Raw genomic sequence first — 19,930 nt, forward strand, 5'->3', positions numbered from 1 at the left:
AAACAGCAGCTTTTCTAACTGATGCTTAGCAGATACAGTTAGCTTGTGAGGTTCTTTGTTTGGTTCTCCAACATGCTGTTCAGAAAGATCTGCATCTTAGGGAACAATACAGTCAAATCACATATGTCACTGAAATCATGATGCATGTTTTGTTTTCTTAGTCTGAAGTAGAATGGTGATTACACTGACTGAGCAACATATCTACAGTAAATTTAAACATTTTATTATGCCTTAGGTGCAACAAAATAGCTTCCCCTGGCAGTCGCCTATACCTTGCAGTAACAGCCTTCCTGCTACCTGCACTACCGGTCAGAGTAAAGTAGCAGCCTGGTTGCAGGACTCTGAAGAGATGGACAGATGTGCAGAAGGTTAGTCTTTACCTTTTCATGCCTTGTTCTTTCAGCAAAACTTCTTGTTATATAAAATAAGAAACAGTAAACTGGTTAAGTTGCATCTTTAGATGCACATGAAGTAGCTCTTCAGGTAATTAGATGCTTGTGGTGGGAACTTCCCTCTCTGCATGTTTTGGGATGTTGCTTTTAAAATTTATCTTAATAATCTGTATTATCTTAATGGATATCATTATTAAAATATGATCAACTTTTGAGGTCCAGAGCAGTTGCTGATGCCCATAGAAATAACAAGTGCTCAACATCTCTAAAAATAAAGCTTTTACTTAGATGCCTTACTACAAGGGATGTGGACATTTAACTTTTATAATCCAATAAAGTGCCAATGATGGACATCATGGGAAAAATGAAAAATAAGTCCAAATTGAAGCACCTAATGTATTTTTGTTTTACATCTGTTAGATCTTGCTCATTGTCAGTCAAACCTTGTGGAACTCAGTAAACTTCTTCAAAATTTAGAAATACTACAGAGAACCCAGTCAGCACCAAATTTTACAGACATGCAGGTAAATATGCTTGAACATAAATTATCACACTGAAACATTTGTTCTTTGTGTTAAGGGAAATATAGAGATGTCTGTTAACTCAGAATGATTTTCTGAAATCATAGTAACTCTTGGATGAAAGGTTTATGTTATGTGTTTATCCTAATCATGTGTAAACAAATAAATAAGATGTATTAACTATTTGAGTTAAATACGATGAATCAGATGATTAAGTCATTTGCAAAGCAAACTGAGAACTGTTACAATAGAAATACATTGAAATTGTATTTAAGAAGTTTTTAGTGTGCTGAGTAGGATATCATTTTAAGTTTTTAGGGAGTGGAGACCAAAAGACTCAAAGATGAAGTTGCATGCTCTAGAAAAGAGGGCATAGTACAAAGGTGCCAAGGGTTGGACCGTTTCCCTGTTCAGGGGGAGTTTTCCTCCTGACCACAAGAAAGCAACAGCGGATCCTAAATACTTTTTTCACTCAGTCCCTTTGAGTACCCGAATCTCCCAGTGGTGTTGGTGCATTGGGAAGTCTGGTTCCAATGAGGTAACGAGACTTACATTTGATTTTGGGAAGAGGTGAACTCTCCATCTCTCTGAATAGTACCAGAATAGAAATCCATGAGGATTTCAAGATCTGGTCCTAAATATTGTGCACTAATGAAGAAAGTATACCAGTAGTTTTGCTAAATGAGCTAAATATACCATGTGTTTATAGAAATGTATGGATAGCTACAGCTAGACTCTGCTGTAGTTGCAGGCCCTGGCAGTGGCATTCTTCTTACTTTCTAATTTGTAGATGTCTAACGCTACAATTCTTTACTAACTTGCTGTGCTGTCTGTGTTGGTTGTGTCAACTTAATAGTACTTTGTCACTTTTAACCATTTGTGTAATGTAGGCTAACTGTGTAGATATTTCAAAGAAAGACAAGCGGGTCACAAGACGATGGAGAACAAAAAGTGTCAGCAAAGATGCAAAAATTCAACTTCAGGTACTGAATGCACAACGTTTTACTTTTCACTGTACTTTTAGATTAACCTTTAAGCATGAAATGATATATTAGCAGAAAGTAGGAAGTCAGTGTACTGTCTCTTATGTTCCTGATGAAGTAAATTAAATCTCAGTTTGTTGTTTAAAATCTAGAGAAGATAGTGCAAAAAGTGTTGATTTTGCTTTCGTTCATATGAAAACATTGCCATCTAGGGAAAGGGGGGGGGGGTCTGAATACTAGTCACTTAAGGTTCAAAAAAGGCAATATGCATGCAGCTCATGGGGATACTGATGTTCTATCTCAAAGTTGCCAAGAAGGGACAGTTGAGCAGGTGACATCAAGCTAAAAGCAGAAAACATGAATGAAATACTAAATACACCAGTTGTGTTTATCAAGACCTATACTAGGAATATTACCAATGAAAAGTATTTTCACATGCCTTCTCTTATTCAAAAGGCTAGTATGGAAACAAACTGAATAAACCAAAGAATAAACTATCTGAAGAAAGAATTTACCCCATCCTGCCTTAGAGCTGAGAAGTAAAAGCACAGAAATAAGCATCCTACACTTGTATTACTGCTAGATCCAGGGTGTCTTACCGTGTTTTGTCAGAAGTAGTTGTGTGTTTTGAGGCCTAATCCAAAACCTAATCTTTTTTAGAATTGAGCAACTGATAATGAAGACTATATTCAGCTGACTTCAGGAGCTAACAATCACCACTGTGCTGTCTGCTACAGAATAAATGAATATCAGCAACTTTTGATCCATTTAAATTCCTTGAAATTCATGCAGACTTTGAAAGCCTTTAATATGTCCCCTAGAGGCACAATAAGGAGTTTTCTGTGACTCAGAGGTACAATAAGGAGCCCTCTGTGACTCATTTAAGATTAATAATCTTAAGGAAAAAAAAAATTGTAGAAATTGCATCAGCTTTCTCATTGCAGCTGATGTAGGTGATTTTTCTTTTTACCTGTTGCACTAGATAAATCACAATAGATTGAACAATGAAGCATATGTTAGGGTTAAAAAGGTTTATTAACAAAGGAATTTTGGTGATTGATGTCATATCCTATTACCTGCGTTTGAAGGATCACTGTGTTTCCCTGCAGCTGAGTAACAGAGGCAAATAAAAATATCAGGAAAATGGATGCAAGTACTTAGGGCCTATGAAGAGGCAGAGTCAACACTGCATGTTCTTTTCGCATGCCACAGTGGTCTCAGAGAAATTCTTATCCACAAAAATGATTAAAAAATGATGAAAGCGGTCAATGTATGATGATATAGGGTGGGTCATGAGGAATTATGAGGTGTTTGTTGCCTGCTCTTTGCCAAAGTGACACTGGACCGTGCTTCCATCATTTTGGCACCTGACTCTCAGACTGCTGTTTGTGACTTGGCAGGAGTTGTGCCTCAGCTCCTGAAATTCTCAAGTACAGTCAGTTTGCAGCTTCCCCTGAGAGAGTTTGTGTGTGTAGCACTGCTCTACACGGGTCTGTCGCTTCTGGGTTGATAGTGAACTCTGCCTAACCTGGGACAGCATTAACTCCTGGCAAGCTTAATGCTGAAAAGCATTAAGTTATTGATGACTGATTTATAAATTAATTTGCAGTGAAACAGAAACAATAAAATTAGTCTAAATTATATGGAACATGAAGACTCCTTTTTGGTTGCTCCTGTATCTTGCCCAGTTTGATGGGCTCAACACACTATTTGTTCTTCCAAGGGCTGTCCTGTCCCATGAGTGGTCTAAAGCTGTGATCCGTGGAAGATGGCCTCACTCTTGACTCATTGTGTTATTCCTAATTTGCTTGTGTGGCTATTCCACTAAAATGTGGATTTTCTCCCATTCCTAGGTGCTTTTTAAGCTTATAGTCCCATTTTGTTCTTCTGTTAGCCATTCTTTCTAGTTTCATTTGCCTTCTTTACAGGTTGTTTTTTTAAGACTACTCCAACTCTTTATAAACTGTTTATCAGGGCATCCACCACTGAGAATCACTTTGTCTAATTTGTGATCATTTCTTCATGGTGCCTACACATGATTTGCTATTAAGTGGTTGACATTTGGTAATAATAAAACTTCTGTTGTCCTTTTTCTTTCTTCATGCCTCCATACATCTCTTTAGTTTTAGGGGATAATGCTAATATTAATATACTAACTTTAAGCCAGTTGCACTATTAATTTAATTTGAAGTACTTGTACTTATTTATTTTAGAATAAGCAGTCATTAACTACTATCAAAAGACCCTCTGATAGTATGATGTGGAGAGCCATCCTTCTGGGGAGCGTAAAACTTAGAGCACTCTATGTATAAGTGTCTTGCTCATGAGTAATGAGGAACGAGGATGTAACTTTTGCGAACTCAGCATCTGCTGCATAAGATGCAAGGAGAAAATTCTCCCATCCAGATTTTGTATTGTACTTGTTACCAGTTTTTTTGTTAAGAAGATAGCTTTTGTTGTATTCCTGCTAACACATTCTGGAATATGAATGCTAGGTGTATAATGTGTTTAAAACATATTCCTTCTTGTAAGAAAAGCTGCTTGCTTTGTTTCTTAGAAATAGATACTTACCAATTAGGTATAGCAGTTCTGTATGCATTTAACTTTGCTCACACAGCTAAGCCCAGTGACTACAGTGGTTACTCCCCAAAGTAAAATTGACTGTAGCATGTGTGTATACATTTGCAGGTTTGGCGGTTTAGTATTGCTAAATTGTTTAGAATTAACAGCTTAATTTACAGACCTTTACTCAAGATTAATACATGGACTGCTTCTCTGAAGAAAGATTGCTTTTATGAAAGAGATTTAATTTGTTTTTAAAAAGTCTATTTAAAGTCTTATGAAAATGGCATGCAACAACAGGTTAGTTGACCTGTGTTGATTTTACAAATGATGCTTTTGTACAAAAACTGAGGGTTTTTTGTTTTGTTTTGTTTTCTGTTTGGGTAAAAGACCAATTTGTCATTCTCATGACAATCTCAAGATCTTCAAAAGAATAAAAAAATACTACTGAAGAGCAATAAAATGAACTAATGTTGATTTAATTTCCCTCAAAAGCTCAGAGTTGTGAAGTTCCAAGACTGATTATTTTTTTTTATTTTTATTTTTTTCAGGGGGAGTATTTTAATAGAGAACTGTATAATATGGAGCAACCTGAAAAGTCAGCTTGCTCTACTGAGACTTTCAGCTCAGAAATGAAACCAGACCCAAAGACTGGCTTATTACCTTTTTCCTTAAATAAGTATTTCTTTATATCATAGCTCAGATTATGATCTCACTTTCTATTGTGTTGAGGGGAGTGTGTGAGGGTTCTGCAGAGCTCAGTGTTCCCATTTTAATGATGTACACCTGCATTCATAATCTAGCAGATATATATGTATTTGTGCATGTCTCTCTGTTCAGAGGGATGTCCCTATTAGTTAAACAAGAATATTCTTCCAAACTCTTATTCACAGGATAGACATACTTCTGTAGAGCACAAAGAGCTTTATATTATGCATATGATGCGTTCTCTGCTTTAACAAAGTTTGTACACTATATTTTAGAGGTTATGTACATGTTTTTTAATGTGAGAATTTTACAAAATATTACAAAGCAAGGCTTCTCTTACTGTGATCATTAGACAACCCTTCCATTGTCAGTAGCCCTGACACTAGTATCATCCAGAGGGTGGAGGGTATGGCCATTCTCAGATGCAGCAACCCTACCAGCGGGAATGTTACAGGAGCAAGACACTTCAGCTAAAAATTGAACTACAATATCCTGTTCTTCAGCATAGTGTCCATGTATCCAATCTATACCATTGTTATTTATATAGTGCCCAGGCTGCTTTCAGAAAAAGTAAAAATATATATAGATTTAAAAATACTGAGGTAGCTATAGGTGAAGATATAGTGGAAGAAAAAAGTGAAGGGATTGAAAATTGTTTTCTAAAAGCAGAAAGGTGGCTTTTCTAGTCTTCTAAAAATCTTAAAATGGCTTCAAAGTAATGAAATTTTGATTAGGCATTGAATAGAAGGACTTTATCATAGGTGTGGAACTCCTCTGCATTAGACAATTACTTGCTTGACTGTATGTACCATGTTGAATTTTCTTAAAAGTAAAGTAAAAGTAAAGTAAAATTTAGCAGGATGAGGCCACAAGTTAGGCATGCAGAAAAAGGAAGTAGTTGTTGGAATACTTTGTTTTTCATTTGCACTGCTTTATCTGGTTTTTTGCATTGCTTTGGAAGCCAAGCCTTCAGTAATGTACAGGAGAAGTAGCTGGAACTCAAAGTGGTGTGTGAGAAAATGAACAAATAAGCTCAAGGATGGATATGGAAATAGTAGAGCAGTGCACAAGAATGTTTACATAAACAAGCTGACTATAACATACACACTGGAAAGTTTTACCATTGAGATGTATGCATCTTCAATGACCACAGTTCATGCACTTTCACTAATGCAAAATGATCTCTTTCAGAATTCATCTTCTAGATGGTCAAGTGACCCCCAGCAGGAGTTAGGGTTTTGTGTTTTCTGCCATGCCATAGCATCCTTTTGTTTTCTTATTCCATAATTGCCTTATGACTCTGAATGGCAATGCTAATAGATTTAATTTTTTTTAGTAGTCTTAGTGAGTGCACTGCAGTTCAACTCATCTGGAGATATTTTTAGTGAAGTGTCTAGCTTTTTTTATGTCTCTGGCATACACAACTGAAAACATGTGATATGTCCTCAGAATGTGTAGGCCATAAGAGTTAACAAAATTGAAATCCACTTAAAAGACTCTCCCTCTCCCTTTTCTGATCACGTTTCATCTTCCTGTGTCCCATCACCCCTTCCCTTCTCTTTTTCTACTTCCTTTTCTTCTTACATTCACTGTCAGGAAGGGCCGGCACCGAAGGGCCAGTTCAGCACAACACGACGCCGGCAGAGACTAGCAGCTGCAGTGGCTACAACAGTGAGTGGATTTAAAAATCAAGGGATAGCTCTAAAGATGGGAAGCTGTGTAACTTGAATGTGTAATAAGTTTATGAAAATGTTTCTTGCACTCTTTGGAGGTGTCCATGCTACCCACTTTCAGCTGAGTTTCTTAAAAGTGGTCAGGCCTGCCACAAATGACTTCATAAATGGGGTCTGAGCTTGTTTACATGGTACATGTCCCTCCTTTATGCAAGTGCAAGTGACGGTTAGACTCGGGCCCTGCACTATTTGAACATGTCTTTGACATACTCTGCTATATACTACACAAAATGAAAAGAAATGATCAAATTCTGTTAAAAGATTCTCATGACAGTCTATAGCAAGACAGCAGAACCAAGGAGATTTGTTACAAACAACTATGGAATTATAAAATTTCCTGTTTTTTTTTTTTTTTTTTAAAGTAGCATAATGTTAGCCTTTTCATTGGAGACACTTTCTGTTTACATTCCATAATCTCAAAAAGTCATATTACTACCTCTAGTGTCTGTATTTAGTTTTGTTAATTCTCTAAGTCTTTGATGCAAAATCTGGAGCTATGAAATCAACACAGGGGCTGGGAATTTGGAGGGGGAAGCACTGTTTGTGAAATCAAATTAGCATCAAAAGGATATCATTGCTGCTTAATCAGGAAAGCACTCTTAGGAATGCACAATATATATGTTAGTACTAATCCATCAACTGATTAGTACAACAGCTAGATGGGGAAGACTCTGTGCAGCCAAAGATTGAAGTGAGCTGTAAATGTCCTGTTACCTAGCCCAAGCAGTGAATGCCTTCACCAGGCTAAAGTATTCCAGGGTCTGCTACTCCAGCCCATAGCTAAAATCCCCTAGATCAGACATAGCTTCTGCTTAAATCTGAATACTTTGAGGTCCTGCTACCTGAACCATAAAACTCAGTTACTGTATAGGCCCTCCTAAAAAGCATAAGAGAAATCTGTTTCTTCAGTTCCCAAATGAACTCATCTAAATTTAATCCCCTGTAATTAGTTGATGCTGAATGCTGTGCTCAGTAATTGATTGATATTCTGACCTCATCAGTCTGCCTGTCTAGCAACCTGCTTCTCAGTTTACATGGCTGAGCAGTGTCAGTGGGAGGCTCTAACCAGTAGGTTCAGCAGTAGTTAAATAGCATTGGCAAGAGCTGTGCCAAGGAGTGCATAAGTGGAGCAAATACAACTGGACTTAGATTGCAAGGCAGTAGGAGTCCAGGGAACTGCTGAGTTGTTACCTGCAGCTGAAGTGGGTACCTGTTGAGGGAGGTCTTGGAGGAGCTGGATAAAGTGCAGGAGGAAGGAAAACTAGAGGCACCAAAATGCCTCTGCAGTTGTTGCTGTGATCGTGGCAATGGCCTGTTCTTCCGGGCTGATGCAGCAAAGTGCATGTATCTCCAAGACAGTAAAGTTATGTGTATAGACTGAGGGATACAGAATTACATCAGTTAAATGCACAGCAGAAAGAGGTTTTCCTTACAACCCACTCTACCAGGAACAGTTTGTTCCTACAACAACATGTAATTGTGAAGGTGATGGATGAGTGTGTATTAACACCCCTGTTGTAAATCAGAAAGTCAGGACAAGGTACATCTGAGGTCATAGAATCATAGAATGGTTTGTGTTGGAAGGGACCTTAAAGATCACCTAGTTCCAGCCCCCCTGCCATGGGCAGGGACACCTTCCACTAGACCAGGTTGCTCAAAGCCCCGTTCAACCTGGCCTTGAACACTGCCAGGGAGGGGGCAGCCACAGCTTCTCTGGGCAACCTGTGCCAGTGCCTCAACACCCTCACAGTAAATAACTTCTTCCTTTTTCTAATCTAAATCTACCCTCTTTCAGTTTAAAAACATTACCCCTCATCCTATCCCTACACTCCCTGATGCAGAGTCCCTCCCCATCTTTCCTGTAGCCCCCTTTAAGTACTGGAAGGCTGCTATAAGGTCTCCCCAAAGCCTTCTCTTCTCTAGGCTGAACAACCCCAACTCTCTCAGCCTGTCCTCATAGGGGAGGTGCTCCAGCCTCTGATCATCTTCATGGCCTCCTCTGGACCCGCTTGAGCAGGTCCATGTCCTTCTGATGTTGGGGGCTCCAGAGCTGGACACAGCACTGCAGGTGGGATCTCACGAGAGTGCAGCAGAGGGGGAGAATCACCTTGACCTGCTGGTCACACTTCTCTTGATGCAGCCCAGAACACAGTTGGCTTTCTGGGCTGTGAGCGCACATTGCTGGGTCGTAGTCAGTTTTCCATCCACAAATACCCCCAAGTCCTCCTCTGCAGAGCTTCTCTCAATCCACTCATCACCCAGCCTGTATTTGTGCTTGGGATTGCCCCGACCCATGTGCAGGACCTTGTACTTGGCCTTGTTGAACTTCATGAGGTTGCGTGGTCCCACCTCTCCAGCCTGTCCAGGTCCCTCTGGATGGCACATCCCTTCCCTCCAGCGTGTCAACCACACCACTCAGTTGGTGAACTTGCTGAGGGTGTACTCAATTCCACTGACCATGTCACCAACAAAGATGTTAAGCATTCATGCTTAGAAGAGTGTGTGTAGGGAGGAAACTGCAGTGATGCATCAAGAAGCTAAATATTAAAAACAACCCTCCAAAACAACAACAAAAAAACCCCCAAAAAATGGGTAATAACGTCAGAATCAAGTCACCATGGATATAGAGAGGAAGCACAGCAGTGAAAGGAAAAAAGGGGAAGGGAAGTATGTTGGGAGTGTTTCCTGGACTGTTGCCTATTCAAGAGAATGAAAGAGTTTGTGTAATGTGGACTTTTTAATCTGTTGTGGAAAGTAGCTTGGAAACTTTTCTAAAAACATGCGTATGAGAAGATTTCAAGTCAGTCAACAGTTCAGTATTTTTGGTTCTTGCATTTAAAGCAGTCGGCAAAGCAGCTACTTGTCTCTGTCATGTGAATGTATATTTCTTGCAAGCAATGTGACAGTATTTGTAGAACATGTAAATGTTGTTTTTAGGACAAACTTTAAAATTATTTTTATTTCCAGTAAACCTTACTGCAGAAACATTGCTTTTCAGCCTGGCCAGCTGAAGTATGAGGCAGAAATGATGTTTTTAAAGCAGGTCTTGTCAGCTAGGTTCATCACCCCCCGCCATTGTGTGGGCAGCCTGCCTGCCGCTCTGTCAGTCTATGTGGCTGGGGCAACTTGTCCCATCACTACAGGCACATGGGGTTGTGGGGAGTCTCACTCAAGCTCCTGCATTATAGCTGGGATCATCTTTCTTTCCTGCCTTCTGAATGGGCTGGAGGTTTGGGTACATGCTCCCTGCACACTCACCTGTCATGTAACCACCTACTCTGCCCTCCTGGAGCCACCTGGAGCAACTGAACTTTTGCAGTGCTCCCAGCCAGAAAGTTCTGGGAATATGCTCTCCGATTTAAGAAGTAAAAAGATTTTGTAAAGGAAACTTGGAATTAACCTACATTTATTCACGTTAATTAACCTGGTTTTGTTGGGCTGTTGAGAGAGGCAGTCTTGCCTTGTGAAGAAGATAATGGGTTAAATGTCTAGTATGAACAGAAGGAATTTATTCTCCAAATCCTGTTAATGAAGTCTTCTTGATATGAGGCTAAAATGAGGTTCAATAAAAAATATCTACTTTGTTGATATAGCTGGAAATCAAAATATGTGAGAGAATAAAGTTTATACTGGCTAGGTGCCATAGAGTCATAATTTTATATGCTATATGTATCTGGAGGAACAGGATGGAAAATGGTATTTTGCAGAATATGCTCATGTGTGGAATGTGATGTGTTGAATAGATCCAACAGGATTTTGAAGGTTTCATTGGGGAATCAGAAACCTAAAACATATATTGATAACTTTTACAGGAAGGGATTGATAAAACCATTCCCTAATCTAATCAAATAACAAGGTACCAATTTCAGATACTGGTGGTAATATAGAACTTATCTGTTGATAAAAATTCTTAGTAATATGACTTTTTATGTTATCTGCTGCTCTTTATCATGCCTTGGAAGACACCTTTTATATTTTGGCCCCATTTTTCATATTTCAATAATTACATTGGGGTGCAGTGTGGAAATTCTTGATTTATACTTTTGATCAATATAATGAAATAAATTAGATTGAATGTATTCAGCGTGTTTAATAGTGCTTAATATTAAAGTAACAAAATGTAGTCCTGCATGCCTTTGCTTTGCATTTAAATTTGAAAATTGGGTTCTTGGCCTGATTTTTATATAAATGTGTATAAATGGTAAAATTAAAATAAAATACAACATATGTTCACACACACATATCACATATATAACAGTGGTAGCCATACACTGCGTATGTAGCATGTAGGTAGCTGTTCAGTTCACACGATACATGTGTATATAACTTATAAAGATTTGCATGAGTATTTTTATTACTATACATGAAAAGTACAGAAGGTGAGAGGGAAGTGGAAATGATAATAAACTAAAGTCTTTGTTCCATCTTACTAAACAGTATTGATTTACATTTATTTATGGTTCATGACTTTAAACAAAAATCAGGTGAAGTTTTGAGTTTTTGGTTGTTATTTGTTTAGTTAGAAAGAATATAGAAAGACACTATGCTTTTTCCTTCTTCGTAGTTGCCAGTACAGTGAGTTTCAACTCAAGATTGACCAGTAGTTTCCAAAAACTTCAATGATATATTTGATAATATCCTATCCTATTTCTAGATCTGTGGAGGAACTTGCATACTTCAGATGTTGGTACTGTAACAACAGAGTCATACTATGTGTACTCTCAAATGTCACAATATAAAGCAGCATGTGTCATGGGTCAATTTTCCAGTCATCTTTTAAGCATTAGGAAATGGTCCATTTTTTTGTAAGTGGTAGAATTTAAATGCTTCGTCATTAGCTGTTAGCTATGTAATTAAGCCTTCTGTCTGTTACAGAATTCTCTTGAAATTTTACACTGAATCAGCTGTGTGGAGATTTGGGAGAGTAAAAAGTTACATGTTGACTCTTACCTTGTTCTTCACATTATGAACTAAGTCTTTTGTTTTCGGAAGAAATTTGTATTTTGCTTCAACAGAGTCCAAAGATTGGCTGCACCTTACACAATACTTTTTCACTGTTTCTTGCTGTAGGTCCCTTTCAGTGCTACAATGTCACCTGTTCGACTGCATTCATCCAATCCCAACCTTTGTGCAGACATTGAGTTTCAGACTCCCCCAAGCCATGTAACGGACCCTCTGGAGTGCTCTACTGAGTACATGAAGCTTCAAGAAGAATTCTGCCTGATGGCACAAAAAGGTAGCTGGAAATGTCAAGCCTTTCCTTTATTGTGTTTCTCTGTTGTGTTTCTTTTTTGGCTTCACTTAGTTAGGGCCAGGGCATTCATCTGCATTAGAAGATACTGTATAAGAATTTTTAGCTGGTCAGGTGGCTTACATAAAGATTACATATATTATCCTTCTTACATTTTCCATGGATGTCATGAATATAGAGATAGGTAAACTCTATCTGATAAGAGATTTTTTTAGAAGTCTTCTGAACTGCTTTCTGCGTCTTGTAAATATGTGACTGAATTTGCAAACACTTTGTTTCTCAATAAAATGCTTTATTTCTCCCCAAAGATGAATCAGAATGTCACTGCTACATATAATGTCACGCAATTAATTTTTGTGCAATGCTTTCTGTGTCAGTGGAAACAACAGAAGAAGAGCTTATTACTAGAATGTACTTTTGAAGTGCCATTTTATTGCCAATAAATGAATGGTCCTACAGACTGAAAAATACTATTTTAAAAAATTTTTTATCAGTTTGCTATCTGTTATATCACAAACATAGGAAAAATTAGAGACTGATACCTTAAAAAATGTGAAAAACCTGTTTAAAGACCAAGTAATCCTCTTTTTAATGCAATATTAAGATTTAGCAGAACTGATTTTTTTGTTACTCTGAAAAGAAAAATAACCAGACAGAAAAGAACACACATTGGACACAGGCTTTCCAAATATGCACCTTTCCACACGTTCAGCACCAAGAATATGCTCAGATGACGTATGTGTGAATGTACAGTATGCACATTACAACCTCAAGCTGTAAGTGTTTGTACTTAATTTAGCATGGATTACTTTAAGTTCAGATCCTTGTTTCAAATTTCCGTAATTGTGGGATGGAAATCTCACTCTGTCTTTATTGCTGAAATATTGTAATAGATGTCAATGTGCAGTTCTGTAGCTGAGAAAACACTTGTTTTCTTTTTTTTTCTGTTTGCTTAGTGCATTCTCTTTTGAAGTCTGCCTTTAACAGCATAGCTATAGAGAAGGAGAAGCTTAAGCAGATTGTTTCAGAGCAGGATCTTACAGGCCACAATGCTCAAATAGCACACCTCAGACAGTCCCTCTCTCAGGTATGTTCTTGGTTTGATTTCAAGCACATCTAGCTTGCCAGATGCACTATTTCTTTTGTATTTTGGCTATTTCCTGAGGTAGAAGGAGCCTAGAAAAAAACAAGTTCTTGACCAGAACTATGACATATATTCTGTTATGACATAGGTCTAACCTTAATGCATGTGGAGGTGAAGGATAATCATTTGTTTGTGTAAGCATGTATCTGTTATGGTTTTCCAAAGTAAAGAAAAAGGATCAAATGTTTTTATACAAATGCTAGATATCTTTCCTGGAGCTGTTTCCAGCACACCCAAGGAGATATTCTTGTCTTCTTAACTAAGTTTTAGACTTTGATTGTATATTTTCAGATTTGTTTCATATGTCCATGTGTCTAACTGCAAAAAGTATCATGGGTTACAGGATAATCATGGGTAAATTGGATATTCAGATACACACCTGTTACTGTCCAGCGTCTCTCCCACTTAAGCCGAAGGAAAAATTGTCGTTGGCTTTAGTGGGAGGTAAAGCGACAGTAAGTCCTCAGGTTGCAAAATAACTCAAATTTTTTAATTCATTGTCAAGAAAACATAAAATCTTTTACTCTGAAGAATGGATTGGTGTAGAGTACTGTATCTGCAAAAAATGTGAGCAGAGTTTTAAAGGCAAACAGAGCTTACCCAAATGTGTATATAATTTCATACACTGTTATTGTTACTGGGTTGGAGGTTTTTGCTATGAGGTTAAAATTGATGCACAATGTTTCTGTAGATACAGATGCATATCATGTTATGCAGATTGATTACTGTGTGTTGTAATAAAGTTTAGGGACAAGAGATAAGGGTAACCATTTCTGGTTATTGATGCAAATTTAACGAAGATCTGTGGAGACTTATTAGCAACTTTATGAAACAGGTGATCATGTTTTCTTCTTGTTCCTGGCCTCCAGTGTCAGTCTAAAAGTCATGGTCACATATTCCCCATTGAGACTATGAACTAATAAGTGGCAATTTGGCCTTAGTCAGAAGTCTGGGTTTAACCAGTCTCGTGACCAGGTTTGAGCAGTTTGAGAAGCTACTGCCAGGCTGCTGTTAGTCATCACCTTCCCTTCCTGGTAGATGGCAATTGTGAACATGCCAGACAGTTTCAGAACAAAGTAAAATGGAGTAATTTAAACTGTTTAGTGACAGTTTAAACTAGCCTATTTTACTTTGCCTGTACCTTGTTTCAGTGCATTCATGCAATCTGTTCCTGATTCTGCACTAGGGGGAGGCAGAAGAAGATTCTCACTCCATTATAACAGTCATTTTCTACTAAAACAGTATGTCTGGCTGTTGTTTATATAATCCTTAGTGCTGGGGATATATTAAGGTTAAGTCAGTTCATGTTCTAGGTATGTAACATATTATACTTTTTCTGGATTTCAGAGTCTTGCACATGAGTCTTTCAGATAACAGACAGTATGTATATATGCACCCAAATTCATAATCTAGGTTGGACTTTTCTAAAGGAGAAAAATCAGCAGATACCAGACACCAGTTGAATTCTATTGGTATTTGTGACACTCCAATGGATCAGTAGTTTGAAACGAGTACACACATGCAAATACATCAAATTGATCTGGATGGACTAACACCCAATGATACTAGCATTTATGTTGTTTTTGCTGGAAAGGAAGCAATTTCCTTTTGTAGGCTCTTAAGTGCTGATAACCTTGGTTCAGATAGGGCTGTATATTTGTAAACCAAGAATTGCCTCTTTGGGCATTTTGCAGGTAGTTCCCATTTGTTGTTCCACAGTTTCATTCTTTCTTGCTGCATTCACTCCCCATTTCCATAATGTACATAACCCACCAGTATACCTGCCAAAAAGCTATCTGAAGAATTAAAGTAGAATGCCACTGTTACATTGTGGGAGAATATCTGTCTCCTCTGCCTCCTGAAAATCACTGAAGGCAAACTGACCAAAAGATTAGATCATGTTAGAGAGGATCTCAAAATACGTATCTCTCTAAAAATTGAAGAAAGGATGTTCTATGATTTCTTAGGAAATTGCTGGGAAGAGCTACTTTTTCCTCTCCTTCTTTTCTTTTTTTTTTTTTTTTTTTTTGCTGTTTAACGCTTACTTTTTAATTTTAAATGAAATGTGCAATTTTTATTTTAAGGCTCTCAACCAGAATGCTGAACTAAGGAGTCGCTTGAACAGAATACATTCAGAATCTGTTATTTGTGATCAGGTTGTCAGTGTAAATATTATCCCTAGTCCTGATGAGGTAAGACTTCGGCCTTTAATGGATTTAGAGTACAAACAAACCTTGCTAATTCTCACTAATAGCTGAAACCTAGCAAATTATAGAATTTTTCAGATTGGCAAGTGTTCATTTATAGCAAAAGTCAGATTATATTTTCCCTACATAAAATAAAACTTCTGTCTTTTATTTTGCATATGTCAGATCTCATGAAAGAGCTTGGTTTGGTCTCTGCAGAGAAACAGGGAAGGACTCCAGTTTTGGAATATTAATTGTTGACTGTGGGAATTAGTGAGGTTTTACTGTATTTGAATGTAACACACAGTAGCTAACCAATTCTGTATCTTAGTTTCTTGCCAAGTCAATGGAACAGTTTAGTATTTAATGGCCTGATCCTGCAAGTGCTTAACGGGCCTGATGTTTAACATCCTGAGTAGCAATGCTGAAATAAAAAGGTTCAGTCTATGAACCAAGCACTATACTAATACCATGTTTGCAACATCTAGTCTTTCTTGTTTTGCTCTCCTTAGTCAACAGATTACTGAACATTTGTATTAATAAGTCAGCTTCCCTCATGAGAAGGACAAATCTGACTTTGCCAGCTGTATTATGTTACAATTAATGTGGTCATTTTGACAGCCAGTCTGCTTACATTTTACCAAAATATTTTTCATTTGTCATTCCCACTAATTTTTTTCTATGCATATGCCATTTCAATTAACATACACTTGCCTCCTAATTATTTCTTCCAACAAGAAAGGAAGGTGAAAATATGTTTCCAATTACCTTTGTTTATTTGCTTTTAAAAATGTCCAGACAATTTTTCCAAGAGTCCAGCATGTTGGAGACTAGCAACAGAAGATAGAGGTGAAGTGGTGCCACAGCACAGCAATCTGCAGTGAAGTTCTGAGCGATGACCATCTCTTCTATTTTATTTTTTTTTTTGTTGGTTAGCTGTTTCTTTTTCATATGTACATTGCTATCTTGGTACAAGGTTGAGAGGTTCCCAGGTCTCTCATTCACTTCTGTTGATTGCTTTTATATATATAATCTTGCAGTGTGTAGATAATGCCTCTGTGAGCATCTTTTTCAGGTAGGGTCATGTGTATTTTTCTAAGTCCCTCTAGTTTATACAAAACCTTAAAATTTTAATCACTTCCTGTAAAAATAACAGTGCAATGAGTTTGTTTCCATTATAATTCATCCAACTTCATAAACCATCTACAAGCTTATAAGCCCCAGTGAAAAAGGAATGGTTTTTGACCTCTTGGCTTGTTTATGATTTTTTTTTTTGTTGTTAGTTCATTATGAGGCAACTATATAGAATAATTCTACAGGATTAAGATGTCAACAAAACCATTTGCAGGACTTCTGTAGTAAGATTAATGGGGATGGAATTGCAATCTGAAGAGTTAACTGTGTTTAGAAGGGCTTCAATAGTTTCATCTGTATTATCTCCCAGAACCAACATAGTGTATAAATTAAAGGATTAAGTCAGAAGCCTGTTTCCCTACACAGCAGCAGCTCCTTTGGTGGAATGGTACAGGGAGAGGATCCTCATTTTTTTTCTCCCCTTCTGTTACGGAGACTCTCAAATAAACAACCAACCACCAAAAATTAAAAATTTATTGTCAACACAATCAACTAGCACTCTGCAAATTACAGGTTCAAATGTCTGTGAGAGGAGAACAGAACAACTTCCTAGGGTTTAACAACAACCCAAAACGCAGGACAAACACAACTCCTTAGGGTTTAACAACAACCCAAACCACTCTACCACTCACCTAACAAGTGAGGGCTCTCAACCTCAAGGACCTGCTCAGGGTAGTGCCTCTACCCAAGTCACCTCAAGGAGTTTTCTTGGGTGATGTCCCGACCCAAGGGGAGAGTCCTTGACTGCAGCGTGCTGCTCCAGGGGACAAGCTCAAAATGGCTCCCCAGGGGACTCCATTTATACCCAGGCCAAATCTGACCTGTAGTCAATAGCAGCTCCCATTGGCCAAAGGCCCCAACTACCATGAAGCTCCGAGAGCAATGGCAATCAGGAGCTGCCACACTTCAGCAGCCAAGAAGCTCTGTTCTCATTTGGTGGGTGCGCCTGCCACACCTTCTTAAAGCAATAACCTTTAGGGTAAATGTTGAAACCTGGTGTTCTTCCCATCAATAGCAGGAAGAGGAGGATATGTTCCACTATTTAAATTAGCTTGCCTCCTACTGATAGACACATAACACAATTTTGAACCCTTGCCTTTGCTGTTAAATTATCTTTGTAATAAAATTCCCTTTAGCAGTATTGAGTCAACGTTAATGGCATAATTCAAATGAGATTTGGCGTACAAACATGGAATAAAAGCACGTAAGTGTATATTATAGCCATCGTCCTGAATATTCAAACATTTCAAACATTTGTTACTAAACTGGTTTACTAGCACACTTATTTTGAAAGTAACTTATAACTCCCTGACCTTATAAAGCTTTATATTTGAGTTTTGGTTGTATCAAAGCTAGCTCCCAGTCATGTAATTTGTTATGACCAAGTGTCTTTTCATCTGAATTTCACGGATGAACTTGTCTGACACGATCCAGCTATTGTCCGCAAAATCATTCCTCTGAATATAAAACTAGATTTGTGATTATTCACACTGCTAAAACATAGAAGTTGATGCTGAGTAGGCCTCAAATGAAGACATGTATCTCACTGCTCAAAATGCACTTTATGTTGTAATTGTCAGTCTCATCTGTTAGGTACACACAAAGCCCTACTAAAATGCTGTCTTTACTATCTGTGCACAGAAAAATTATTCAGGTGATTTATCCCTTCTATTAATATTTCTTTTATATTAGAAATAATACTTTTATTTTTCTGTGCTTTATTTACAGATGGGTGAACAAATTCATGTCAGTTTGCCACTGTCTCAGCAAGTTTCTAATGAGAGCAGGCTCTCTATGTCTGAATCCGTTTCAGAGTTCTTTGATGCACAGGAAGTGCTTCTATCTGCCAGCTCGTCAGAAAACGAGGTAGGCTATGACAGCATGCTGCAGCTTTGCTGTTAGACAGATTTAGTTATTGCTACCACTAGTGAGTGATTTTTTAAAAAAATAATGCTACTTAGAATAAAAAGGTATCAGAATGTGTAAGGTATAGATAAACTAACCCGAGACTCCCTTGTGATGGGGTGCAGAAGTTCCCTGATGCGTAAAACTGAGTTGAAAGTTGTTTGTGTCAGTAGCTTATATTCAGTACATGTCCTTGCTAGACCTTGACAGTTTCAGATAAGGATGGCATAGACAGGAGCAATTATGTCTGACTATGCAGTCAACTAATTTATATTTTAAAATATTTTTTTTAAAAAAAGTCTTCTAGTATACATATAAAGTTATTCTCTGTAGTTAGAGAAGTAGACAAAAGCCTGAAAAATTGGCTTACTCAAGCTCAAAGCTGAAGCAGTCAGATACAGTTCAGGCTCCCGAATCACGTTGCTGTCCACAGCTTTCCTGTGCTATCATGAATAAATTGTTCCATTTTTAAAATCTATTTACTTTCAAAAATACCTTTTTATAAAGCCACAGTAGCGCTGTGGTCTACCACAACTCTTCTGTAAGAGGAAATAAGTGTGCCACTTCCTCTTTGACAAGAATTGCTCATGTGCCACAAGCTGGCACAGCCATGGCGAGAGTTGTTCATCTGAAGAATGGAATGGTTCTTTATCTTATTGTTTCTGGCAGGTGTAAAGTACATGTTGTCTCAATAGTCTGGATTGTCTGTATCAGCATGGAAAATTGGTGTGTCTGTATGGTATAAATGAAATGGAAACTTTACAAAATCACCCCCAAATGGTATAGGCCTTACAATAAATACCGTCATCAGTAAATACTGTAAAATATTTTGAAAGTAGTATTTCTGAAAAAAAAAACTGTTAAAAAAAAATTTCTTAAAAATCATCTTAACACTGATTTTAGGTTGATGTTTGTATAATTTTTTGCTGAAACACAAGGTGCGTTTTATTGTTTGGTTCTTTTTTAAAGAGCACAAATCTGACTATTTCTTCTCACCTCCCATTCCCAGCACATTACGTTGTCAATTTTTTGTTCATCTCTGATCTCATTTGAAGTCACCCTTTTGCAAATTTGATGTCTGTATTTGGCTTCATAATAAGGATTTCAAAAACATAAGGAGAGCATAGCATTTGTTTTGACACTTTTAGTGCATTGGCAGTATGGACTGATTGAAATATCCAATTGATTTAGTTAAATGCTTTAATTGGATAGAGATGATTTCTTTGAATATTTGTTTCAATTAATTATTTTTGTCTAATTTGTCAGTATATTTTATATGTATTTGACTTAATTGATATTTTATTTGTTATAGGCTTCTGATGATGAATCTTATATCAGTGATGTGAGTGATAATATATCTGAGGACAACACCAGTGTTGCAGACAACATTTCCCGGCAAAGTATACTGCTA

The 19,930-nt window shown here is 37.5% G+C and overlaps 1 protein-coding gene across 6 annotated transcripts in view; it reads left to right on the forward strand.

The window, feature by feature from the left end:
• OSBPL6 (oxysterol binding protein like 6) overlaps positions 1–19,930 on the forward strand; it is a 110,668-nt gene that overhangs the window by 71,902 nt on the left and 18,836 nt on the right. For 4 of the 6 annotated variants that reach the window (XM_074829237.1, XM_074829235.1, XM_074829236.1 and 1 more), the window contains 9 exons: positions 236–368; positions 813–916; positions 1,804–1,896; positions 6,763–6,837; positions 11,970–12,135; positions 13,107–13,237; positions 15,379–15,486; positions 18,343–18,480; positions 19,832–19,919. In XM_074829237.1, coding sequence (XP_074685338.1) covers positions 236–368; positions 813–916; positions 1,804–1,896; positions 6,763–6,837; positions 11,970–12,135; positions 13,107–13,237; positions 15,379–15,486; positions 18,343–18,480; positions 19,832–19,919 — 1,036 coding nt within the window. The remainder of the gene's footprint in view (positions 1–235; positions 369–812; positions 917–1,803; positions 1,897–6,762; positions 6,838–11,969; positions 12,136–13,106; positions 13,238–15,378; positions 15,487–18,342; positions 18,481–19,831; positions 19,920–19,930) is intronic. The other 2 variants (XM_074829239.1, XM_074829240.1) reach the window with 2 other exon arrangements.

Source organism: Strix aluco, chromosome 6, assembly GCF_031877795.1.
Source record: "Strix aluco isolate bStrAlu1 chromosome 6, bStrAlu1.hap1, whole genome shotgun sequence".
Taxonomy (NCBI): Eukaryota; Metazoa; Chordata; class Aves; order Strigiformes; family Strigidae; genus Strix; species Strix aluco.